Source organism: Clavelina lepadiformis, chromosome 9, assembly GCF_947623445.1.
Source record: "Clavelina lepadiformis chromosome 9, kaClaLepa1.1, whole genome shotgun sequence".
Classification (NCBI taxonomy): Eukaryota; Metazoa; Chordata; class Ascidiacea; order Aplousobranchia; family Clavelinidae; genus Clavelina; species Clavelina lepadiformis.
In genome coordinates this window covers 15475228-15494440 of record NC_135248.1, presented here as the reverse complement: position 1 = coordinate 15494440, position 19213 = coordinate 15475228, and the positions used below count along the sequence as shown (strand labels likewise).

The 19213-nt window shown below is 41.0% G+C and overlaps 3 protein-coding genes, 1 long non-coding RNA gene and 1 other non-coding gene across 5 annotated transcripts; 3 read left to right on the top strand and 2 right to left on the bottom strand.

The window, feature by feature from the left end:
- The first annotated feature begins 1104 nt into the window (after positions 1–1104).
- On the top strand, positions 1105–5798 carry LOC143471015 (cytochrome P450 2J2-like). Its single transcript, XM_076969332.1, has 9 exons — positions 1105–1358; positions 2031–2176; positions 2448–2550; positions 3525–3634; positions 3717–3844; positions 3956–4068; positions 4326–4470; positions 4740–4900; positions 5347–5798. Exons 1-9 carry the CDS (start codon positions 1164–1166, stop codon positions 5665–5667), a joined length of 1422 nt encoding a protein of 473 aa, XP_076825447.1. The 5' UTR covers positions 1105–1163; the 3' UTR covers positions 5668–5798.
- Positions 5799–7519: 1721 nt separating this feature from the next.
- LOC143471014 (cytochrome P450 2J2-like) lies at positions 7520–10805 on the bottom strand. Its single transcript, XM_076969331.1, has 9 exons — positions 10608–10805; positions 10309–10454; positions 10140–10242; positions 9628–9737; positions 9359–9486; positions 9130–9242; positions 8767–8911; positions 8353–8513; positions 7520–8210 (listed from the first exon to the last, which is right to left on the bottom strand). The coding sequence occupies exons 1-9, from the start codon at positions 10803–10805 to the stop codon at positions 7890–7892; spliced, it is 1425 nt and encodes a 474-aa protein (XP_076825446.1). The 3' UTR covers positions 7520–7889.
- LOC143471016 (uncharacterized) lies at positions 8905–10315 on the top strand. Its single transcript, XR_013119459.1, has 3 exons — positions 8905–9201; positions 9321–9497; positions 9639–10315. It is a non-coding gene; the product is annotated as an uncharacterized LOC143471016 (long non-coding RNA).
- A 1922-nt stretch (positions 10806–12727) lies between the features above and the next one.
- On the bottom strand, positions 12728–15742 carry LOC143471157 (cytochrome P450 2J3-like). Its single transcript, XM_076969536.1, has 8 exons — positions 15425–15742; positions 14911–15056; positions 14732–14834; positions 14509–14621; positions 14255–14376; positions 13744–14001; positions 13501–13664; positions 12728–13345 (listed from the first exon to the last, which is right to left on the bottom strand). Exons 1-8 carry the CDS (start codon positions 15692–15694, stop codon positions 13028–13030), a joined length of 1494 nt encoding a protein of 497 aa, XP_076825651.1. The 5' UTR covers positions 15695–15742; the 3' UTR covers positions 12728–13027.
- Positions 15743–18352: 2610 nt separating this feature from the next.
- Trnaq-uug (transfer RNA glutamine (anticodon UUG)) lies at positions 18353–18424 on the top strand. Its single transcript has one exon. It is a non-coding gene; the product is annotated as a tRNA-Gln (tRNA).
- Positions 18425–19213: the final 789 nt, after the last annotated feature.

The following is a 19213-nucleotide window of genomic DNA, read 5'->3' as shown; positions in this document are numbered from 1 at the left end:
CAAACATGGTTGGCTGGAAATTCCTAACAGCTTTAAAGCTTTTCGAATATTACTGTTGTTTTATTACTGCTTTCATCTGATCTTGAGCATCGAGAAGAGAAGCAGCGAAAAAAGAAGAGAAAAGAAAGAAACCAAAGAAATAAAAATAAAAAAACTAAAGAGAAAGCTCTCGTGAGGAGTAAAACGAGGTGGTTTAATTGCGCCCTCGCTTTTACTTCATGGCCTGATATGATGCTTCACTATTTCTGAAATTTTGTGAGCGAGCCGGCTGCTGGTCGACTTAAGAAAGGATTTGATGAACATCTTCGGTCGACCGCGGTCGTAAATAATCGTGTTTATGGTGGAGCCAAGTTACTTAACGTTTTGCATAGTTTGTCATTTGCTGCGTAACTGACTTGATTGAACTCTTACGTTTCTTACATCCACTCTGTTCAATACGTTGTATAATTAAACGTTTATCAGGTTTAACTCGCTTGCCGGCCAACAATTTGGATCGGGGCGAGGTCTTCCTATGGAGTCAGACGTCAGTCAGATACACGACGGATTTAAACGCCTCCTAGTGAAGCCCGTAACCCCGTTGCAAGCGCGTAAGTTACGTTTATACTCTCAAGTTTATTTGTATATACGCACGACTGATGGCTTCTTCTAAGGCATTTGTTTATGTCAAATGCGCGCGCATAATCACTTGGGTTCAGGCATCTATGTCAGTTTAAACAAATGCGCGGAATAGTACCAGCGAGCATTTTTAAACCGGTGCGTTGCGATAAAATAGAAGTCGTTTCACTTTCTGTAAAAACCAACCATGGCTTGTGTGCGGACCATTATCATCTGTCAATCACCGTGCAACGTGCTGCATCGATGAATGAAGACGCTTACATGTGACAGACGTAACCCAGAGAGAAGTGCTTGGTGTCCGGTAAAGTATCAACTTCTGAGCCAAGGGAATTTATATTTATTTATGAAGTGAACATGGCCCGAGTCAGTTAAGGCAGAAGTTCAAAATATAGACGTCAGATTCATGCAGAGAGAAATGCAGGCACAAAGAATATGACGGTAAAGCAATAATGGAAAGAGACTTATCGCAAAATATCTATTTTGAAGGCATTTCCGATAGAATAATTTAACACTTTAAAGTTCTTGAATTGAGGTTCTTGCCATTGAATATGTCTTGTCGCGGAATTCCTCACAATTTTCCTCCGGGACGTAAAGGAGTTCCCTTCCTAGGATGTGCTCCTTTTGTTGGAAGCGATGCATCGAGAGCTTTCTTCAACTGGAGCAAGGATTACGGATCCATAATGTCGGTGAGGATGGGAGATAAGACCTGGGTCGTTTTAAACGACTATGACTCCATGTATGAGGTAGGTCTGACTCCATGTATGAGGTAGGTCTGACTCCATGTACAGTTGATGTTGTCCGAATCGTGTTAACCAAATTTTAAAGTAAAACTAAAAGCAGGATATAGTTTGGCATTCTTAACGTTAACTTTATATTTTTCGACACGAGCTTTCGCAAGCTTAAACTTGCTTCTTCAGGTGTACTGTGAAATAGCGGCGAAAGGCCAAGAAGCAGGCTATGGTTGCGTAACCTCTTGTCGAAAAGTATAAAGTTAACCTTCTCAGTGCCAAACTATACCCTGTGTTTTTATTTCACCATGTACTGCTTCCTTTTGTCAAATTTTGCTAATGTCATAAACTTTGAAAATTTGTCGTACTTTCACAAACTTTAGATGACTAGTTAGTTACTTTTTATACGGACCCATAATTTGCACAAATACCTTGCATCATGGTGTATGCTTTCATGTGGATGAACTCCCTGCAACAGGCTCTGTTTATGTTTTTGATCACGAATTTGCAATTGGTTTCCGTATTTCTTCACTATTACTTGATCATTGTAATTAACGGTTGAGTGATTTTTACGTTGCCCGACGTAACAATTGTATCAGTCGTTCTGCATCGCTGAGTTCCTTGCGGTGTCAACAAGTAGCGATTTATTATTTCTTCGCTGACCTCAGGGCTTAAATAATTTTTAAGGCGTTCGTCGAAAAGCAAAACAAGAGCTCCAGTCGCCCGCTCATACCGCTGGTCAATCAATACAACCAAGGCTTGGGTTTGGCCTCTGTCAAGTTTGGGGACTTCTTTAAAGCACAGAGGGCGTTTGGAGAGAAGGTTTTACGCGGGTAAATTTCGTCGTTATTAGTAACTTGCAAATTATTTATAAACACAGAAATGTGCGATTCATAAACATGAAAGAAACCATATTTAAGGTGATGTTTTTCTCATGACTGTTCTTGAATGACTTAAATCTTTCCATCACCCAGGAATCTGGTCATGCAGCTGGAATAAGTCAGCTTATGTGTTTAAAATTCAGTATAACTCAACAAACCACGAAACAACATTTCTTACAAACCCACTTGCAAAACATGCGGTAACATATTCTCTTCACTCCAGCGCTGGAATCGGAGCTAAAACGATCGAAGAACGAGTTATAGTTGAAGCCGAGTTCCTGGTAGATGCGATACAAGCGCACGATGGAAAAGCGTTTGTTCCTCGGGTAATGGTTTAAAGCTCTACTTGTGGATATTGCCATGAGCTGTGGTAGTCTAGGGTTGGATTATCCGGATAGCGGTTAACCGGTTAACCGCAGGGTTTTTTTCTATCTGATATCCGGATATAAATCTGCCGGTTAACCGGTTAAAAGAGTATCGTTGCTAATGCGTTTTACACTTTTTAATAAGTTTGAACATTCTTTGTTACGTAGAGGCTGACTCCCGCTGAGCGCAATTAAACCTTTTTTCACCCTTCTATTGTCTTATACCAGGGGTGGCAACCTTTTTGAACCCGAGAGCCGCTTTGGTTGTTAAATTTTTACTGACGAGCCAAGTCATAAGAACTTATGACGTCATAAATAGTTATATCGTTTAATTTTTCCATATCTGCATTCCTCAATCGAAAAATATCATTAAATTTGAATAATTAACAACTTGTCATGAATGCTGGCCTAAATAAGGAAAAGAAAAAGAGAGAAACGTTCATAAACGGTACTCTTGGTAGCCTTTACAATTTTTTTGAAATTTTACGATTCGACTAGAAGAGCCACAAAAAACATGCCGGAAAGCCGCAGTTTGCCCATCCCTGTCTTATACTTTCAACTATGATACTCGTAAAATACACGAGTGAAATTTAGTATCACGTCACAAAGAAAGCATAATGAATGATTGAATGATGCATTGTGCTTTATAAGGAGGGCGTTGCAGAAGCAGTGAACATTAAATTTGCGTGATTTTTCTCGTATTCGCTCGTACTGCGCGTGTGCGTAGATCTGCAATAAAACTGTGTAATGATTTTACAATCCATTTTTCATGCAAACCTCGTGAAATCGATTGTTTCACTTAGCAGTTATCTAACCGGTTAACCGGTTAGATAAATTCCAAATATACGGATATATCCGTTATCCGGATAGTAAAAATTATTGATATCCGAACTAACCCTATGTGGTACATTAAGTTTCTTGCTCCGGTATTTCAGTTGCTCTTCGACAAAGCATCTTGCAACGTGCTATGGAGCATCTTGTTTGGAGCGAGAGCTGATTACAACGATGAAGGATTGAACAAATTGATCTTTGCTTTGCGCAAAACGTACATGCCCATGTTTGTTAAAACCTATTAAGTTGATAGTGAGTAGGAACATATTGAAATTATCTGTGTTGCGCACGCGCAGTGTTATGGACAAGCCTGGATTTGCAGCCAAGGCGATTAGTCTGATGGGCTTAATGTCAAATTTGATCAATTTTCCATTCTTCAAAAGAATCAACGAGGAAAATGTGCAGAATTTTAGAGATTTAATTGGTAGGAACTTCTGGCTTTTTATATCGTGCTGAGTCGAACACTTTGTGCCATGTTTCCAGCGACGTTATTTCAGCGAATAACTCACACTGCGACCTGTCTTGTGTGACGTAGGAGTATGTGAAGAGGTTATCGAGAAACACAAAGAGAGTTACAGCGAGGATGACGTCAGAGGTTTCGTCGACGCTTACGTCAAAGAAGTGAAGAATAACACTCCCCATCATACGGTGAGGTTCCTTGAGCTACAAGAAAATATGATCACTTTTTGGTTAATTGCCTGCCAAGAGGCATCTCCATATGCGCTACGTATACCTCTTCGTTATAGCGTCACTGCACTCATAAAATATGTGTGATGGCATTCTAGGGTTTTTAAGTAATCTCATTTTTACTGGATTAGGACTTATTTGATAAAGCGGAGAAAACAACCTGTAGCCAATATATCTTATCTTCTGTGCTAAAAACATGCGTTCCATCTTCTTCACAGTATGAGCAGCTGGTACAGTACATGAGAGAGCTTTACACCGCTGGAGGGCAGACTACATCAGGCATGTTGAGTTGGGGCCTCCTCTGCATGGTTCATTATCCTCAAACTCAGAAGAAACTTCGAAAAGAAATTAATAAAGTTATTGGTGAGTAGAATACGTTCGCAAATTGTGGTTTTATCCAAATACTTGAAATATAGCTTTTACATAGTAATAAATATTTTGGACCAAACCATTAATTCTTTGTCTTTCAGTTCATTTATTTCTAAGTTTGACAGCGTCTTAAATAATCTACTTGACACATTTCATAACTGTTAGGTTTCCATGGATACCGCTAACATTGCACGTTTGAACATGGCATAATTTTCGCTTTTTAGGGCCAGTAGCACAAATTAATTATTTACAAATATCCGCAGGTGACGGCCAAGTGAACACGTCATCCAAAGCCAGCATGCCTTACACGAATGCATTCATTCAAGAACTAATGAGGTTCCGTACAATGGTCATATTCACGATACCGCATGAAACTACTGAAGACATGGAGCTGAAAGAGTTCAAAATTCCAAAAGGAACAACTGTAAGCAGCTGTAGTGCGTCTAACTATCCAAGCAGTGGGGTTATGGCAGGGGCGGGCAACTTCTTCGGTCGGCGAGCCTGATATGAGAAAATGAAGTACTTGGCGGGCCGGATTCCTGAATAGATTGGAACGCAGCTTTGTCTTATTAATGTTCATGGTCGAAAATGTTTGCTCATAAATGTATGTAGACCCGAACAGAACAAGTAGATTTACGGCCATCTTTCTCCGGTTGGCAAACTTGGACTTATTCAGTGACCCAATACAGGGATTGCGGCAGAATGTGGCCGCAGGCCACATTATCATGTAAGACCGGAAACTGTCTGCGGGCCGCTCAAAATCCCGTCGCGGGCCGGATCCGGCCCGCGGGCCGTATGTTGCCCACCCCTGGGTTATGGGGTTAATGGGAAATTTGCAACAAGCTGATTTACATTTATCACTTTTGTAAGGTCGTTGGAAATATTTGGGGCGTCAACAATCATCCAAAATATTGGAAACACGCCGACAAATTTGACCCGGAACGATTCATCGACGAAAATGGAGATTTCATCAAATCTGATCACGTGGTGTCGTTCGGTATTGGCGGACCACGAGACTGCATTGGCTATCACGTCGCCCAATTAGAAATCTTCATCATGCTGGTTTCCATGGTGAGGAAATTTGAATTTCTTCCTGATCCTGATGCGAGTGAGTTTCCATCGATAGAAGGGGTGGTAGCCGGAGCCTTCTACCTTGCAGCTCCCCACAAACTGTCGGCGAAGATGATCTGAAAGGAGCGAGATATGGTGAAAATATCGACTCTACCGGGTGGACCAGGGTCAACTCTCTCTAAATGTCAATCAATGTGCAACTTAAACTTTTGTTATGAAATATTTATAGCAGCCTACTTTTTGCAAATGAAGTGACCGAGTGGGTGCGCTAGAGAAGGCACCAGGCTTCTAATGCCTGGCTGTGACTCCTAAGTGTTCTTCCCAGGAAGCAATATTTAAACTCAGTGTAGCAGGCTATAGAGCATGTGTTACGTAGAACGCACACTACCGCCTGTGACCTTGTCACGAGCAGAATACTTACCTGGTCAGCATGGTCTGTGTCCTTGCGCTCACATGACCTTCACTTACAACGACCAATAGAAATCAAACGACACAATAATATTCGTAATGGCAGTTTGTGAGTGTTTAGCGCCCACTAACGCCACGTAACTTCCTGTCAGATAGACCTTGATAAAACCTGTAGAAATAGGCCTATAGCCAAGTCTCGAGTAGCGTGAGTCAAGCCGAGATCGACAATAGAAATACACAGTATAAACAGATAGAATATAATTCAAAGCATTTAAGTTTGAGTGAGCTATAAGGCACAAATTTTGTATTAAGGCAACCTATAGTAAACATTATAAACTACTGCACTAAGTAGCTACCTGAGGTTAACTTGTAGGCTGATAACAGAGCACCACAGTTGGTTGCAGTCATGGAGATAATGAAAGCAGGGGACTGAGGGGAGATACATTCAAAATTAAACGCTTGACACAACGATGTGAAAGTGGTGCATGCAATGTAACATGTCACAGGCCTACCAGTAGGCCATAAGTATAATTGTGTTAAATGTCAGGCAGTGTGTAAATCATAAATTCCTTAAAACGATTAGGTTTCTTACTCTACTTTTCTATTGAGGATACGTCAGGCTCTTTTCGAGGCTTGGCGTTTGAATTGATGCTTCCAGCAACAACCTCAAGGCATGTTCTTGCGCGTTGTTCAGCGCCTTCGGCGTAGAAACGCAGGCAAGTGCTGACCGGAGCTTTCTTAGGCGACGTTTCCTTTCACATGAGCAATGGAACTCGATACATGAAAGACGGTTGTTTGTGACAAATCTCGTGCGAAACAACGAATGGTCCGAACCTATCCAGAGAGCGCCATCTGCTGGAGTCGACGGTCTGAGAAAAGTACGGCAAAATGTCGACACCGAGAATGTTTTGGTTGAAATCTGCCACTTGCAATTTCCGGATAAATTTATGTTTTGAAGATAACTTCATGGTCGATATTTTATGCCCAAAGGTAGGAATGACAGACTAGTTTGCCGCTGATAACCTCGCGCGGTTTGTAATTGTACTTCGCGCTCGACCTGTAGGTGGCGTGCAAAGCGATGCTTCAGCGTCTGTGTCGACAAGAAATTTGATCTCCGTACGATGATCGGTAACGTAAAGAGGATCGCTGGATCTGATGGACGCTCTAAGCAAAGTCAGGTAACAATCAACCTGTTTCCTGCTTTGACGTGGTCTCCAACCACGAGGTTGATGCCAGTGATGTGCGTTTTTCCCAAAGTAATGGTGACAGTAACACATATGACGGTGGTGATGAGCACGTTGAGGCCTTTATCATATTCTACATACAGTGCATCATATCAATGTCATATTCTTTGTGCCTACATTTCTCTCTGGTTGAATCTGACGTCTATATTTCGAACTTCTGTCTTAGAATGCACTTACTGCTTTAGAGTGGATTGACAAAATATGAACTCCTTTGCACTTTCACGGTCACGCCAGGCACCAAGCACTTCGCTCTGGGTTACGTCTGTTACACGTTTGACACAAACAAATGCCTTAGAAGAAGTCATCAGTCGTGCGTATATACAAATAAACTTGAGAGTATAAACGTAACTTACGCGCATGCAACGGGGTTAAAAGTGTCGCTAATAACAGTCTGAGTGGCATTGCTTCAGCCGACACACCGAATTGAGCAGCTTATACTGCTAATAACATCATTTATCATAATGCTTATTTGCAAACGTTGCTGTTTATTAAGAGTGAAACGTACACAAAGAAGTTATTGTGTTAGCCACGATATGGAGAGATACAAAATCATTCTGATTCATTGCTCAGGAATAACAACGGTTATAGAGTTATCTCATAACAAAGACGCCGCGTTGTCGTTAAAAACAATTAATGTACAAAATTTTGAACAGATTGTTCTTCTTCCAAGTGGATGCAACTGAAGCCGTTTCATATTTCCTTGGCCACTAACTTGTGCAGAGCTGGAATGAAAAAAGCGCCGATTGCTCCTTTGTCGATGGGAGGAAGATCACTCGCATCAGGATCAGGAAGAAATTCAAATTTCCTCACCATGGAAACCAGCATGATGAAGATTTCTAATTGGGCGACGTGATAGCCAATGCAGTCACGTGGTCCGCCAATACCGTACGACACGACGTGATCAGATTTGATGAAATCTCCATTTTCGTCGATGAATCGTTCCGGGTCGAATTTTTCTGCGTGTTCCCAATAATCGGGATGATTGTTGACGCCCCAAACATTTCCAAGAACCTTGAAAGGTCAATCACAGTCAATTTTCACTCCTGGCTTCAGAACTAATTCTACTGCTTTGTATTTAGTTGCTTGCTTAGTGGAGCGACAACAGCTTCGAAAATCACAAAATTATCAGTTATCAGTTTATTAATTGACTTACAGTTGTTCCTTTTGGTATTTTGAAACCTTTCAGGTCCATGTCTTCAGTAGTTTCATGTGGTACCGTGAATATGACCATTGTACGAAACCTCATTAGTTCTTGAATGAATGCATTTGTGTAAGGCATGCTGGCTTGGGATGACGTGGTCACTTTGCCTTTACCTAAATTTAGTAAAATGTTTCTAGACTTTGCGGTAGATGTCGCACAAGAGCCACATCGGCGCATAAAGAAACCACGGCTTGGAGCCGCTCACAATTGCAAAGTTGCGCGATTGATGAAGCAGACGTTTGTGACGTAATCTTTTATGAACGTGGATATCGTGCAGCGTATTCGTGTGCGCGAGCACAAATTAACAGCAAGGCTGGTTTGACATCATTTCGAGTCTAAAAATCTGAAAGACCACCTTCTACTCACCAATAACTTTATTTATTTCTGCTCGTAGCTTCTTCTGAGTCTCAGGGTAATGGATCAAGCAGAGAAGGCCCCAACCAACCATGCCCGCTGTGGGTTGGGCGCCCGCATTGAAGAGTTCCCTGGCAAACTGGACCAGTTGCTCATACTGCGCTCATATGGTGGAAGTTAACAGAATACGAAATTGTATTTGGACTATTCACATACCACAATTTCATCTAATTTATACCAAAAAACTTTGAAGTTGTCAAGCCAAAAGCCATTGCGCATCTGCAATTATTGTCTGGATTTGCATGGATAACAAACTTTATTCTTAACTCTCTGATTGCACTAAACAGGGAAAATTTTGAATATTTCTGAACTTACTGAAAAATGGGGAGTCCCCTTCTTCACTTTCTTCACGTAAGCGTCGACGAATCCCCTCGAAAATTTTTCGCTGTAAGTCTCTTTATGTTTGTCGATGATGTCAGCAAATACTTCTGATAAAATGAAAAGGGAAACACTGGTTACCACATAGTTTAAGAAAACTTCTACTTGAACAAAATAATATTTTTCAGCTGCCACCGATTTACAGAATCTAGAAGTCGCTTCTTACTCAGTAAGTTTTTAAAGTTCTGTAAATATTCCTCGTTGACTCCTTTGAATAACGGGAAGTTCATCAGACTTGGAGTGAGACCCATGAGGCTGATGGCGGTCGATGGGAAGCCGGGATCCTCGTTGATGCTGAATAAAACGTCAGTTTAAGGTTTTCTACAGTTTTCATTTAATTGGAAAAATCAAAAGTACCTTCAAGTATTTGTGCTAAGTAAGAGATGTAGTTGCAATACAAAGAACAGGTAAAAGATATGTTTATGGGAGATTTACGTTTTACACAGAGCCGAGATCAGTCTGTTGAAGGATGCATCGTCATAATCTGCTCTTTCCCCAAAGAGAATGCTCCAAAGCACGTTGCAGGAAGCGTTGTTCAGTGGAAACTGAATTTGGAAAAGAAAACGATTAGCAGAGGCTTCGCAAAGCCTGTTATGCCCAAAACCAGTTAAGCCAATTATGCAAGATTGGTAGCCATAATAGGATACGCATCGTTAGAACAGGCAACCCTCGGTACGTCCTATCATGGATAGAAGTAATACATTTAAATCGTTGGTGGCCGAGTAGCTAATTTTAAACTCATGTTCGCTGGAGCCTTGTGTATTGGTGTGCTTTAGTTAAAATTGTATTCAATGCATTGAGATGAAAGTGTGAAAATGTGAAAATGCATATACTCAGGTGTAAATTTTTCAAACTAAAATCCATTTAAAATTTCATGAATAAACGACTCTCTGTCATTCAGCAATTTTGGCTAACTCTGACGTAAGATGTTCTTTCAAAGTCAATACCCGGGTTGTAAAAGATTTTCCACTCTTTGCTTTTATCGCATCGACCAGGAATCCAGATTCTTCGATGACTCGTTCTTCGATGGTTTGTGCTCCAATTCCAGCGCTAGATGGCAGTACAGAGTTTTATTCTAAAAGCCAAGTTCAAGCGTTTGTTTGGGTCCAATCTCACCCTCGCAGTATTTTCTCCCCAAACGATCTGTTTGCTTTGAAGAACTCTCCATACCTGACCGAACCAAGCCCCAGCCCCTCGTTGTACTGGTCAAGGAGGGGGATTAGGGGTCGACTTGACGCCTTGCTCTGCTGCTCGATGAAAGCCTGGAAGAGAACTTCGAGATTAACATCAAAGCAACCCGGTTGTGCCTGAAGCAATTTGATTTGTATAAAGCCCAACATGCCCCCATCATTTTTTGAAACATTTTCACTCCATGATGTGGTCACGCTTCAGTGAGGGATAAGTGTCAGACTTACCTGGTACATGGAGTCATAGTCGTTTAAAACGACCCACGTCTTCTTTCCCATCCTCACCGACATTATGGATCCGTAATCCTTGCTCCAGTTGAAGAAAGCTCTGGGAGCATCGCTTCCGACGAAGGGAGCGCATCCAAGGAATGGAACTCCTTTACGTCCTGGAGGAAATCCTTCGGGATCTCCACAACAACAAGACATGTTGGACAAAAATAGAAATCTCAAGCAAGCTGAAATCGAAGACTTTATCCAAAAAATAACTTTTAAATGTTCTCGATTAATGGCTGGAAAGATCTAAAAATAAACGTAGCAAGGTGTCCTCTTCGTATCCACGGTAACATTGTTTATTACTTTGATTGAATAAATCGATCTTAACTCTCAGATATTTAACTTTGCCTTCTACTGTAAGCTGCGTAACTTCGAAAGAAACACGAAGTAAAACCGAAAATTTCAGAATTCAGCTTTCAATCTCATTTTTTACTCTTAGTTCAACTTTAGAAAACGACATAGAGCAAGGATCGGAAACTTTTCTACCGGTGCCAAGTCTGATATTTTTGTTGAGTATCTGACGAGTTCTTAGTCACACTGAGCGATATTTTTAAAACTATTTCAGGCGCCATTGGTACCAGCTTGTACGTCAGATATTTATACTTTAGGCGAAATTCTGCAGATTTCATAAAGTTTAAACAAACTCGCATCCAAGTCGATGCTAATTTGATGAAAATAAACGATCGCTTTTCTTCCAGTCATTCCAACGAGACGAAGCGACCCGAGTCCAATGCACCAGCAGCAACTCGCCTCAAATGATGAAACGAGCAAAAAATTTGTAAATTCTATTTGAAACGGCAAAAACGCAATCACGCATGCAGCTGGCTTTGTTTTGAGGCAGGACTCGCTTCCTCGACTTGACTCGACTCCTCGACTCGCTTGATTGAAAGTGATTTAAAGCAATTTATACCGCTGCGTCTACACTCAACGACGAAACCATCGAAACGTGTTTTGGCAGGTGTCAAAATCACCGTTTCACAAAAAATCTTAAAAATTTTTCGTCTTACATGAAATGTCTTTCATCAGTGGAGTTAGGCTGGCATATTAACAACTGCATTTCAACATGGTTGCTTACATTAAGTGGTTCAGTTTTATTTTCGATAATTCATCACTTTTCTCCGCTTTCAGTTTTACTCTTTTTGCTTAACTCTTTTTTCCGTGAAATAAACTGCAACTCAACGAGTGGTCTTTTAATAAACCCGACGTCATGGCTGGTTAATGAGGCGAGCATTTCTAGGAATTGTTGGTCGGTAACTGCGCCTTCGCCCCTCATTCGTTGCAAGCGGAATTCTGGGTTGATGACGTAATTTACGGTTCACAGGCATCTGAAATGCGGCAACGTTGTCCACCGCCCATCGATGCGTTTCTACAGACTGAAAGTGGCCATACTCTGGATGTGATTGCGACGGTGCATTGCTGCGGGATGACAAAACAACATCGCGTAAACGGCAGCCGATGTTCAGTTAATATGGTCAATATGGGTTTCTGGTTATGACGTCAATTTTGAGATTCCAGGCTAAAGCTGGTATAGTTTGTGGTTAAGTCAAGTCTGCTTTCGAAACTACCAGCTAGGTTATACCCTATCCTTATATAGCCATAGTTAATAAAATCTTGTTTTATTGTTAACTAGTTAAAAAGTAATTTACTGTTATGTCAAGTATTTAGATGCCAAGTATTTGGCTGTAACGCTCATAATTAGCAACATGTGTGACAATAATAACATGCGCCACACACACCGTACAATTGATTCCATTTTCTCGAATTGCCAGGCACTTACACGCGATCTGCCTCGCACAATAGGCCGATGATGACCTGGTGCAATCGCGTTTAGTTTCAGCGCACGGCGTCGAAAAAGACAATTTTTGTGCGGGTTGAACCCAGAGCAACGTATGTCTGCTACATGTGCTGCGATAGATTTTCGATTTGCAAAGCTACCGCTTAAAAGTATAAAAAATCCAAGAATATCTATGTCGAGCTGACAATTATTTTTTGTGAAAACTACGTTTAAGGAACGAGTAGAAATGACTTGAAACCTTTGTCGCTTCTGCGTCTGCCTTGAATACCAACACAACACGTACTGTGCGGAATATATTTATATAAAGCGTGTACATTCATACTGTATCGTTTCTGTTTCTCCATTAATTGGGCGAAGCGAGAAACATGACGTTGATTAATTATTATGTCTCCTAGCAACAAACGGATGAGGAGCTGGAAAAGGCGACAAAGCCCTGAAAGTTTAAAACGTGCACGATGTTGTTGACTATATTATGGTTGGGTAAGTAGCGCGTCACCAAACCCAGATATGAAGTCAAGCTTTGATGTATAAGTGTATAGGCTACAAAAAACTATCAAAGAACAGGTCTTCATAAACATATTTAGATTTCTATGGCGACGAGTTCATACGGGAAAGGAATAAAGAAAGCTCCTTGCGCCCCGGCGTCATCTGGCGGAAGTTCTGCTTCCTGGGGATCTGGAAAAAATTCGAATCTCCTCACCATGGCAACGAGCATGATAAAAACCGCCATTTCGGCGACTGGCTTGCCCAAACATTCACGTGGTCCCATCCCAAATGGAATCACGTGATCTGACTTGACGAAGCTTCCACGGTTGTCGATGAATCTCTCCGGGTCGAACTTTTCCGGCTCATTCCAGTAATCAGGGTCGTTGTGGACACCCCAGACGTTTCCCACAATCTGAAGCACCATGACGTCAACTTCAGTTATTGTATATACATGTCCTATATAGCCTAATTCCACTCATACAAAATACAGAATTTCTTCTCAGTAAAATCGTATTACGAGATGTCAAGCCGATGCGATGACGTATCTCTGGGGCAAAACAAACTCACAGTGTAGCCCTCCGGCACCTTGTAGCTGTCAATCACCGCGTCTTCGTTTGTTTTATGTGGAACTGTGAAGGGAGTCATGGATCGAAACCTCGTCAGCTCTTGAATGAATGCATTCGTGTAGGGAAGCTTTGCTTTCAAAGACAGATCGATTTTATCTTTCGGACCTGGAAAAAATTGTAAAACATAAACAAGTTGTCATTGGTTTAAAATGGGATTAATTTAACAATATCTGAGAGAACTTACCGACCACCGTGTTTATTTCTTCTCGAAGCTTCCTCTGAGTCTGAGGGAAATGGATGAGGCAAAGGAGACCCCACGCCAATGTGCCAGCAGTGTTCTCCATCCCCGCGTTGAAGAGCTCTCTCGTATATTGGAGAAGTTGCTCTTTGTTGAAATGAGGAGCTCCAGCTTCCAGTTGTTTGAAGTAAGCGCCCACGAACCCCATCGCGCTTCCACCCCCCTTTGCTTCCTTCTCTCTGTCCACGATCATCTCGATAGTCTCTGAAAATGTGAATCACCGTCTACGTGATTTTCATCATATTACGATTGTCTTCATTTCACATAACGTTTCATCACCAGCATTCATCATAAAGTACTGGCCTACATGCTACTTATAGTGTACATGCCTGCACATAGGCTTACATACATACATGCCTACTCGCTGTACACGGCGCTGTGCTGCATTTTAACGATTACCAAATCACTCTACGGCCAATCCGCTATAAGCTTAGTGCAATAATCTTTGATAACAAACCGTTCAAAATTCGATATTTCTCCAACAACCTCGAGTTAACCCATGAGAAAGGGGGAATCCCCATCAAGCCAGGAGCCAGCCCCATGAGTCGCACTGCTAAGCTCGGGAAGGAATGCAGAAAGCTCATGAAAAATAAAACACATTTATACTTAAAAGATAAATTTGAAGGACATAATCATATTTTATTATAATTTTAGTTGAAAAATACTGAAAATCAACTGAACATGCATGAACGTATGACAAGTTCTGGACACCTTGTTTCAATCACCGCCTTCAGAAGTTGTTTGAATGATTCATCGTCATAATCAAATCGTTTCCCGAAAGCGACACCACATATCACGTTAATTACAGCTTTGCGAAGAGCAACCTGCGTAGCATGAATGACGTGGGTGTGATGGAATGACTGAATTAAGTTGGACGAACTGATCAAACTTGACACTTTAACTAACGTCACGGAACGTTGTGTTGTTATAATACCTGTGGCACAAACACTTTTTCATTTTGTGCTTGCACGGCGTCAACCAGGTGGTCAGATTCTTCTACAATTCGGTCTTCTATTGAATCACCTTCTAAACCGGATCTAACAACGCAACAGAATCTTCACATGATGACGTGAAGTTGAATATAAGAAGTTATAACTTGCCACTGGCACTTACCCACGCATTATTTTCATTCCAAAGCTTTTTTGCACTTTGAAGAAGTCTCCATAATCAACTGAACCAAGGCCAAGGCCTTTATTGTACTGATTAAGGAGCGGAATGAGCGGTCGACCAGAGAACTTGGTCGATTGTTCAACAAAAGCCTGAAAAAAAAAGCTTTTAATATTTTAGACTTAATTTTCGTTTCTGTCTAGTACAAAAAATATCAAGTAAGGTTTTGGCTGGTTGGGGCCTAACACTCGGTCACTTTCCATCTCTGCGCCTAAAATGATGCAAAAATTGTAAAATTGTAATTGTCAGTTGAAGTGACAATTATTTGTACATGTTGGTGAAGTAAAATGTTGCTCGTCTTGGAATAGATTCGTCGACATCTTATTTTTATACGAGAACCTACATCTGCTGCACAACTTAACACGCCACTGCAGACATCGCGCGTTCCAGGCCAAGCTACATCATGCATACGTAATAATTACAGCATACATACGTCATAAAAGCAGCATGCATACGTCACCTTTCTCATGGAATCGTAATCGTTGAGAACCACCCAATCAGTGTTCGCCATTCTCATGGACATAATCGGTCCATATTCCTTGCTCCATTTCAACGCTGCTTTTTCCGCCCCCGCGCTCGCAAATGGAAGAACACCCACCACGGGAATTCCCCTGGGGCCAGGGGGGAACCTCGAGGGTCTTTTGTACCAGTAATAGAGGAGGGTCACCGCCCCAAGTAGAAGCAAAACAATGGGCTTGCTTAAAGCTTGAGCTACGTAATTTAGCATCATTGAAAGAGTATTTCCTTATTCTAGTGAAATACCAAGAAAAACGTGTCTCTTAATAGTCACGTCACAATGCTCGCATGCGACTAAACTAGATTGTAAGCTACGTCAGCACCATAGACCTGCATCTTTCCTTTCAGTTCAGCTCGTCAATGCTGTTTACCTTTGTACAGTGATGATAACTAAGCAGACACATAATAAATATAGACTACATGCATAGCAATAACCAAATACAAACTTGCTACACCCTGATGTAGCATTTACCCTAAGCTCTGCATCGTGTGCAAAGCAGCAAAATGACCGATCAAACCATGAAAACTACATTCTCGTGTTTTCAATTTGTAAAAGTATTCGTCAGACCGGAAGTCCTGCACGTGCCCAGAGCACGATAAATCTTGCTTGAAACCTAGCTACGTCACGAATTGTTGTTGCAATGAGACAGAAAAACGTGTTCAAGGCAATATGACGTAATGGTTATTTGAATATCGTGTGCATCGATGAGCTTTCTCCATTTGCAAAAGTTTGCGAACACGAATCTTACAAATCACACATAGCCTAGTACCCAACTATTCTTCCAGCCTAAGTCAATGCAAACATTTTTAATGTTCCGCGCTAAAAGATGAACTTGGTATATAGTTGACCTGAGCGTGGTTGCGCTTGCCAACTGTCCATTTATTGTTAGTGGCCCAACACCACAGCAGGGGTTACGTCATCGGATTGATAGGATCTAATTGGACCCGTACGCCCGATAAACCCTGCGTCACACTGCAGTTTAGAAAGCAAAGGATGCCACAAACCGCTGGAGACCATGCGACCTGGGTAGAAACAATAGCGGAGCAATTGCGGATAAATGTCGTCACTACCACAGCCACAATCGAATCTCCACAAGCCTTGTTTGAAATCGGAACAGGATGTATTGCTATACGGTATACCAGGGCTTCCCAAACTTTTTTGCTCGCGACCCCTTTCAAACTTCTGAAGTTTTCCGCGACCCTTCACGTTTAAATTGATAAGCAGTGCGAAATATACATTAGTCATTAGTGACATTTATTGAGATGCAAAGACTGAATTCAAGCCACCAGTACTCAAAGCCTACTTACTACTTTACACATATGTAGGCTACTGCAAACAAAAAAGCACACACATTTATTCAGTGTGATTGGTCCGACTGCTTTCTGCTACAAAGCAAGTCCAGCCGTGGCTCAATATCTGTTAATGCTGGTCTCAAGGCGGTTTCTATGTTTATTAGGCTGGAAGTATATTTTGTTTTGATTGTATTTTGTACTTCGTGTAAAATTGGTATACGCTCTGCGACCCCTGAAGTTCGTTACGCGACTCCTTGCGGGGTCGCGACCCCCAGTTTGGGAAGCCCTGCGGTATACTATACTATATTGCTGTATAGTAATATGGTATATCACCGACGTTGACTGAATATTTTTTCTGCTCTTATATCAATGCTTTACAAGGGCTACCGTAATTTCGTAGTCGAATTGTGCCGTAATTTTCAGTCATTTTGTTCAAAGTTTTTGTATGGACAATGCGTTTGTGACGTATCCGTTACGCGATAAACAACATTACATCTAGCTGTTGAGTTATAAGAGTACGAGTTGCTACACTAAGTACGAGGTCAATTAAACAAAAAATCGTCACCTCATAAATGTTATTATATTGAAAATGGCCGGAATAATTTCATTTCTAACAAAGGATAATGCATCACGGCTAAAGTAACCTTAACCGGCCATTAATCTTATTCCAATGTGCTGCTGTGCTTAGCATTTAGTAGCTCACATCTATGAATCTTATGCAGTGGTTATGTAGCAACGGTACAGGCGTCAGCTTCATGAAGAACTGGCATATTGTACTGTAGCCAATGTCTGCGTCTAAAAACCGAATCTAGCTAAATTTTTCCCCCAAACCAAATCAATGTTTCAATGGTTAGACCTCGAAGCTAGCATTAGCTAGATAACTATTTTCTGTTTTTACATTTTTTAAACAACGCAATTGCCATTCTATTAGCAAATGGCTGAAACAATTATTTCCTTGTCCATCCCCTCCACGCTAATACTAGGCCTATGTGTCACAAATGCTTTGATTAAAACTTGAAAGAGCGCATGTGAGACAGTACGCCAACTGCTGGTCCGACAATCTGTGGTTTTGTTTGCTTTTTGTGGCAAGATTGTTTGCTGTTTTCAAAACTCATTTTCATTTCATTTCCGATGCACGTTTTACCACTGTACATCACGTGACACGATTGTAGACAAAAATGAAAAGTTTTCAACAGCTGTGGTTGTTACCAAAACAAAATATAAATCAATTTATGAATCTTTTCTTTGGAAAGAAATCAGTTGCCGAGTTAATAGGCTGAGTTGGCTCAGTAAATATTCATTCAGTTACAGAAGCGCAGTAACATTTAAACACACACGGTAGGCCTACTCCGTCGCAGTTGAAGCAAATTTACATTTAATATCAATAGGCCTACATATAAATGTCTGAATTGTTTCATGTACATATTCAGGCGTTTTCAACAATTAAACCTCATTCAACAAGTTTAAAACGGCATAATTTAGTCGCTATGTGAATGGAATGAAACACCGTAGGGCGTAGACGACTACCTTGTTTACACACGACGTATTTATACGCGATTTTACACTGCGAAATTCGTCAGGTCCCGTGGTGTAACGGTTAGCACTCTGGACTTTGAATCCAGCGATCCGAGTTCAAATCTCGGCGGGACCTCCTAAATTTTTCCCCATACTTTGCCTTATCAACATAAACTCTTCTATTAATTATTTATTGTGCTATTCTAACTAAAGTCACACGATTGACAATGTTTTGTCGTGTTACGTCACAGGCGTTCCAAATATACTTTGCACGTGCATCTCGTTGAACCTGAAGAAAGTGTCGTTTCATCTGGTATGTCTGTTTCTTAAAAATTTACTTGAATTTCATATTAAGATGACAATATTTCTCTTATTAAGTATAACTCGCATTTATTTGCCTATTCTCAGAAGGGACCGAGTTCAGCCTGGAAAACTCTAGACATCAGCCAACTTAAAACGGACAATTACTAGCATATTGCGTCAAATTAACTTCTCCGTATAATCATTTTATTTAACGTCCCAGATAGAGGCATAAGATGCGAAGGATAGTTAACACATTTAAACTCTGTACATTCGCTTCATTGCGCATTCAATGATCATTCATGAAACATATGTTGCAAGTCAGTAGACAGTAGGGATGTGCCGCGAGGAAGATTATTCGGGTTCGTGCGAACCCGAATATCATGAAGATCGACACGAACGAATCCCGAATCTATTCGTATTAGAACCAAACAATAAAATTTCATCCAAAGTTGTCAAGTCTTTCTTCTAAAATGACGTAATCGATAAACAAATCGCTTTCTTTTGAAAAATAGTGTTTAAAAAGCGATTGAAAAAGCAAAATCGTTAGGAAAACAACCTTCATTGTAAGTACTGCTGACTCTAGTTTAGCATTGTCGGGAAACTAGATCACAATTTTTTACAA

Coding starts and splice junctions, on each gene's coding strand:
- LOC143471015 (XM_076969332.1), top strand. CDS start 1,164: ATGTCTTGTCGCGGAATTCCTCACAATTTTCCTCCGGGACGTAAAGGA. Junction 1,359..2,030: donor ACTATGACTCCATGTATGAG/GTAGGTCTGACT, acceptor ATAATTTTTAAG/GCGTTCGTCGAAAAGCAAAA. Junction 4,471..4,739: donor AGAAATTAATAAAGTTATTG/GTGAGTAGAATA, acceptor AAATATCCGCAG/GTGACGGCCAAGTGAACACG.
- LOC143471014 (XM_076969331.1), bottom strand. CDS start 10,805: ATGTCTTGTTGTTGTGGAGATCCCGAAGGATTTCCTCCAGGACGTAAA. Junction 8,514..8,766: donor AGAAATAAATAAAGTTATTG/GTGAGTAGAAGG, acceptor TACTAAATTTAG/GTAAAGGCAAAGTGACCACG. Junction 8,211..8,352: donor AAATACCAAAAGGAACAACT/GTAAGTCAATTA, acceptor TGACCTTTCAAG/GTTCTTGGAAATGTTTGGGG.
- LOC143471157 (XM_076969536.1), bottom strand. CDS start 15,694: ATGATGCTAAATTACGTAGCTCAAGCTTTAAGCAAGCCCATTGTTTTG. Junction 13,665..13,743: donor AGAAATAAACACGGTGGTCG/GTAAGTTCTCTC, acceptor AATTTTTTCCAG/GTCCGAAAGATAAAATCGAT. Junction 13,346..13,500: donor AGGTGCCGGAGGGCTACACT/GTGAGTTTGTTT, acceptor ATGGTGCTTCAG/ATTGTGGGAAACGTCTGGGG.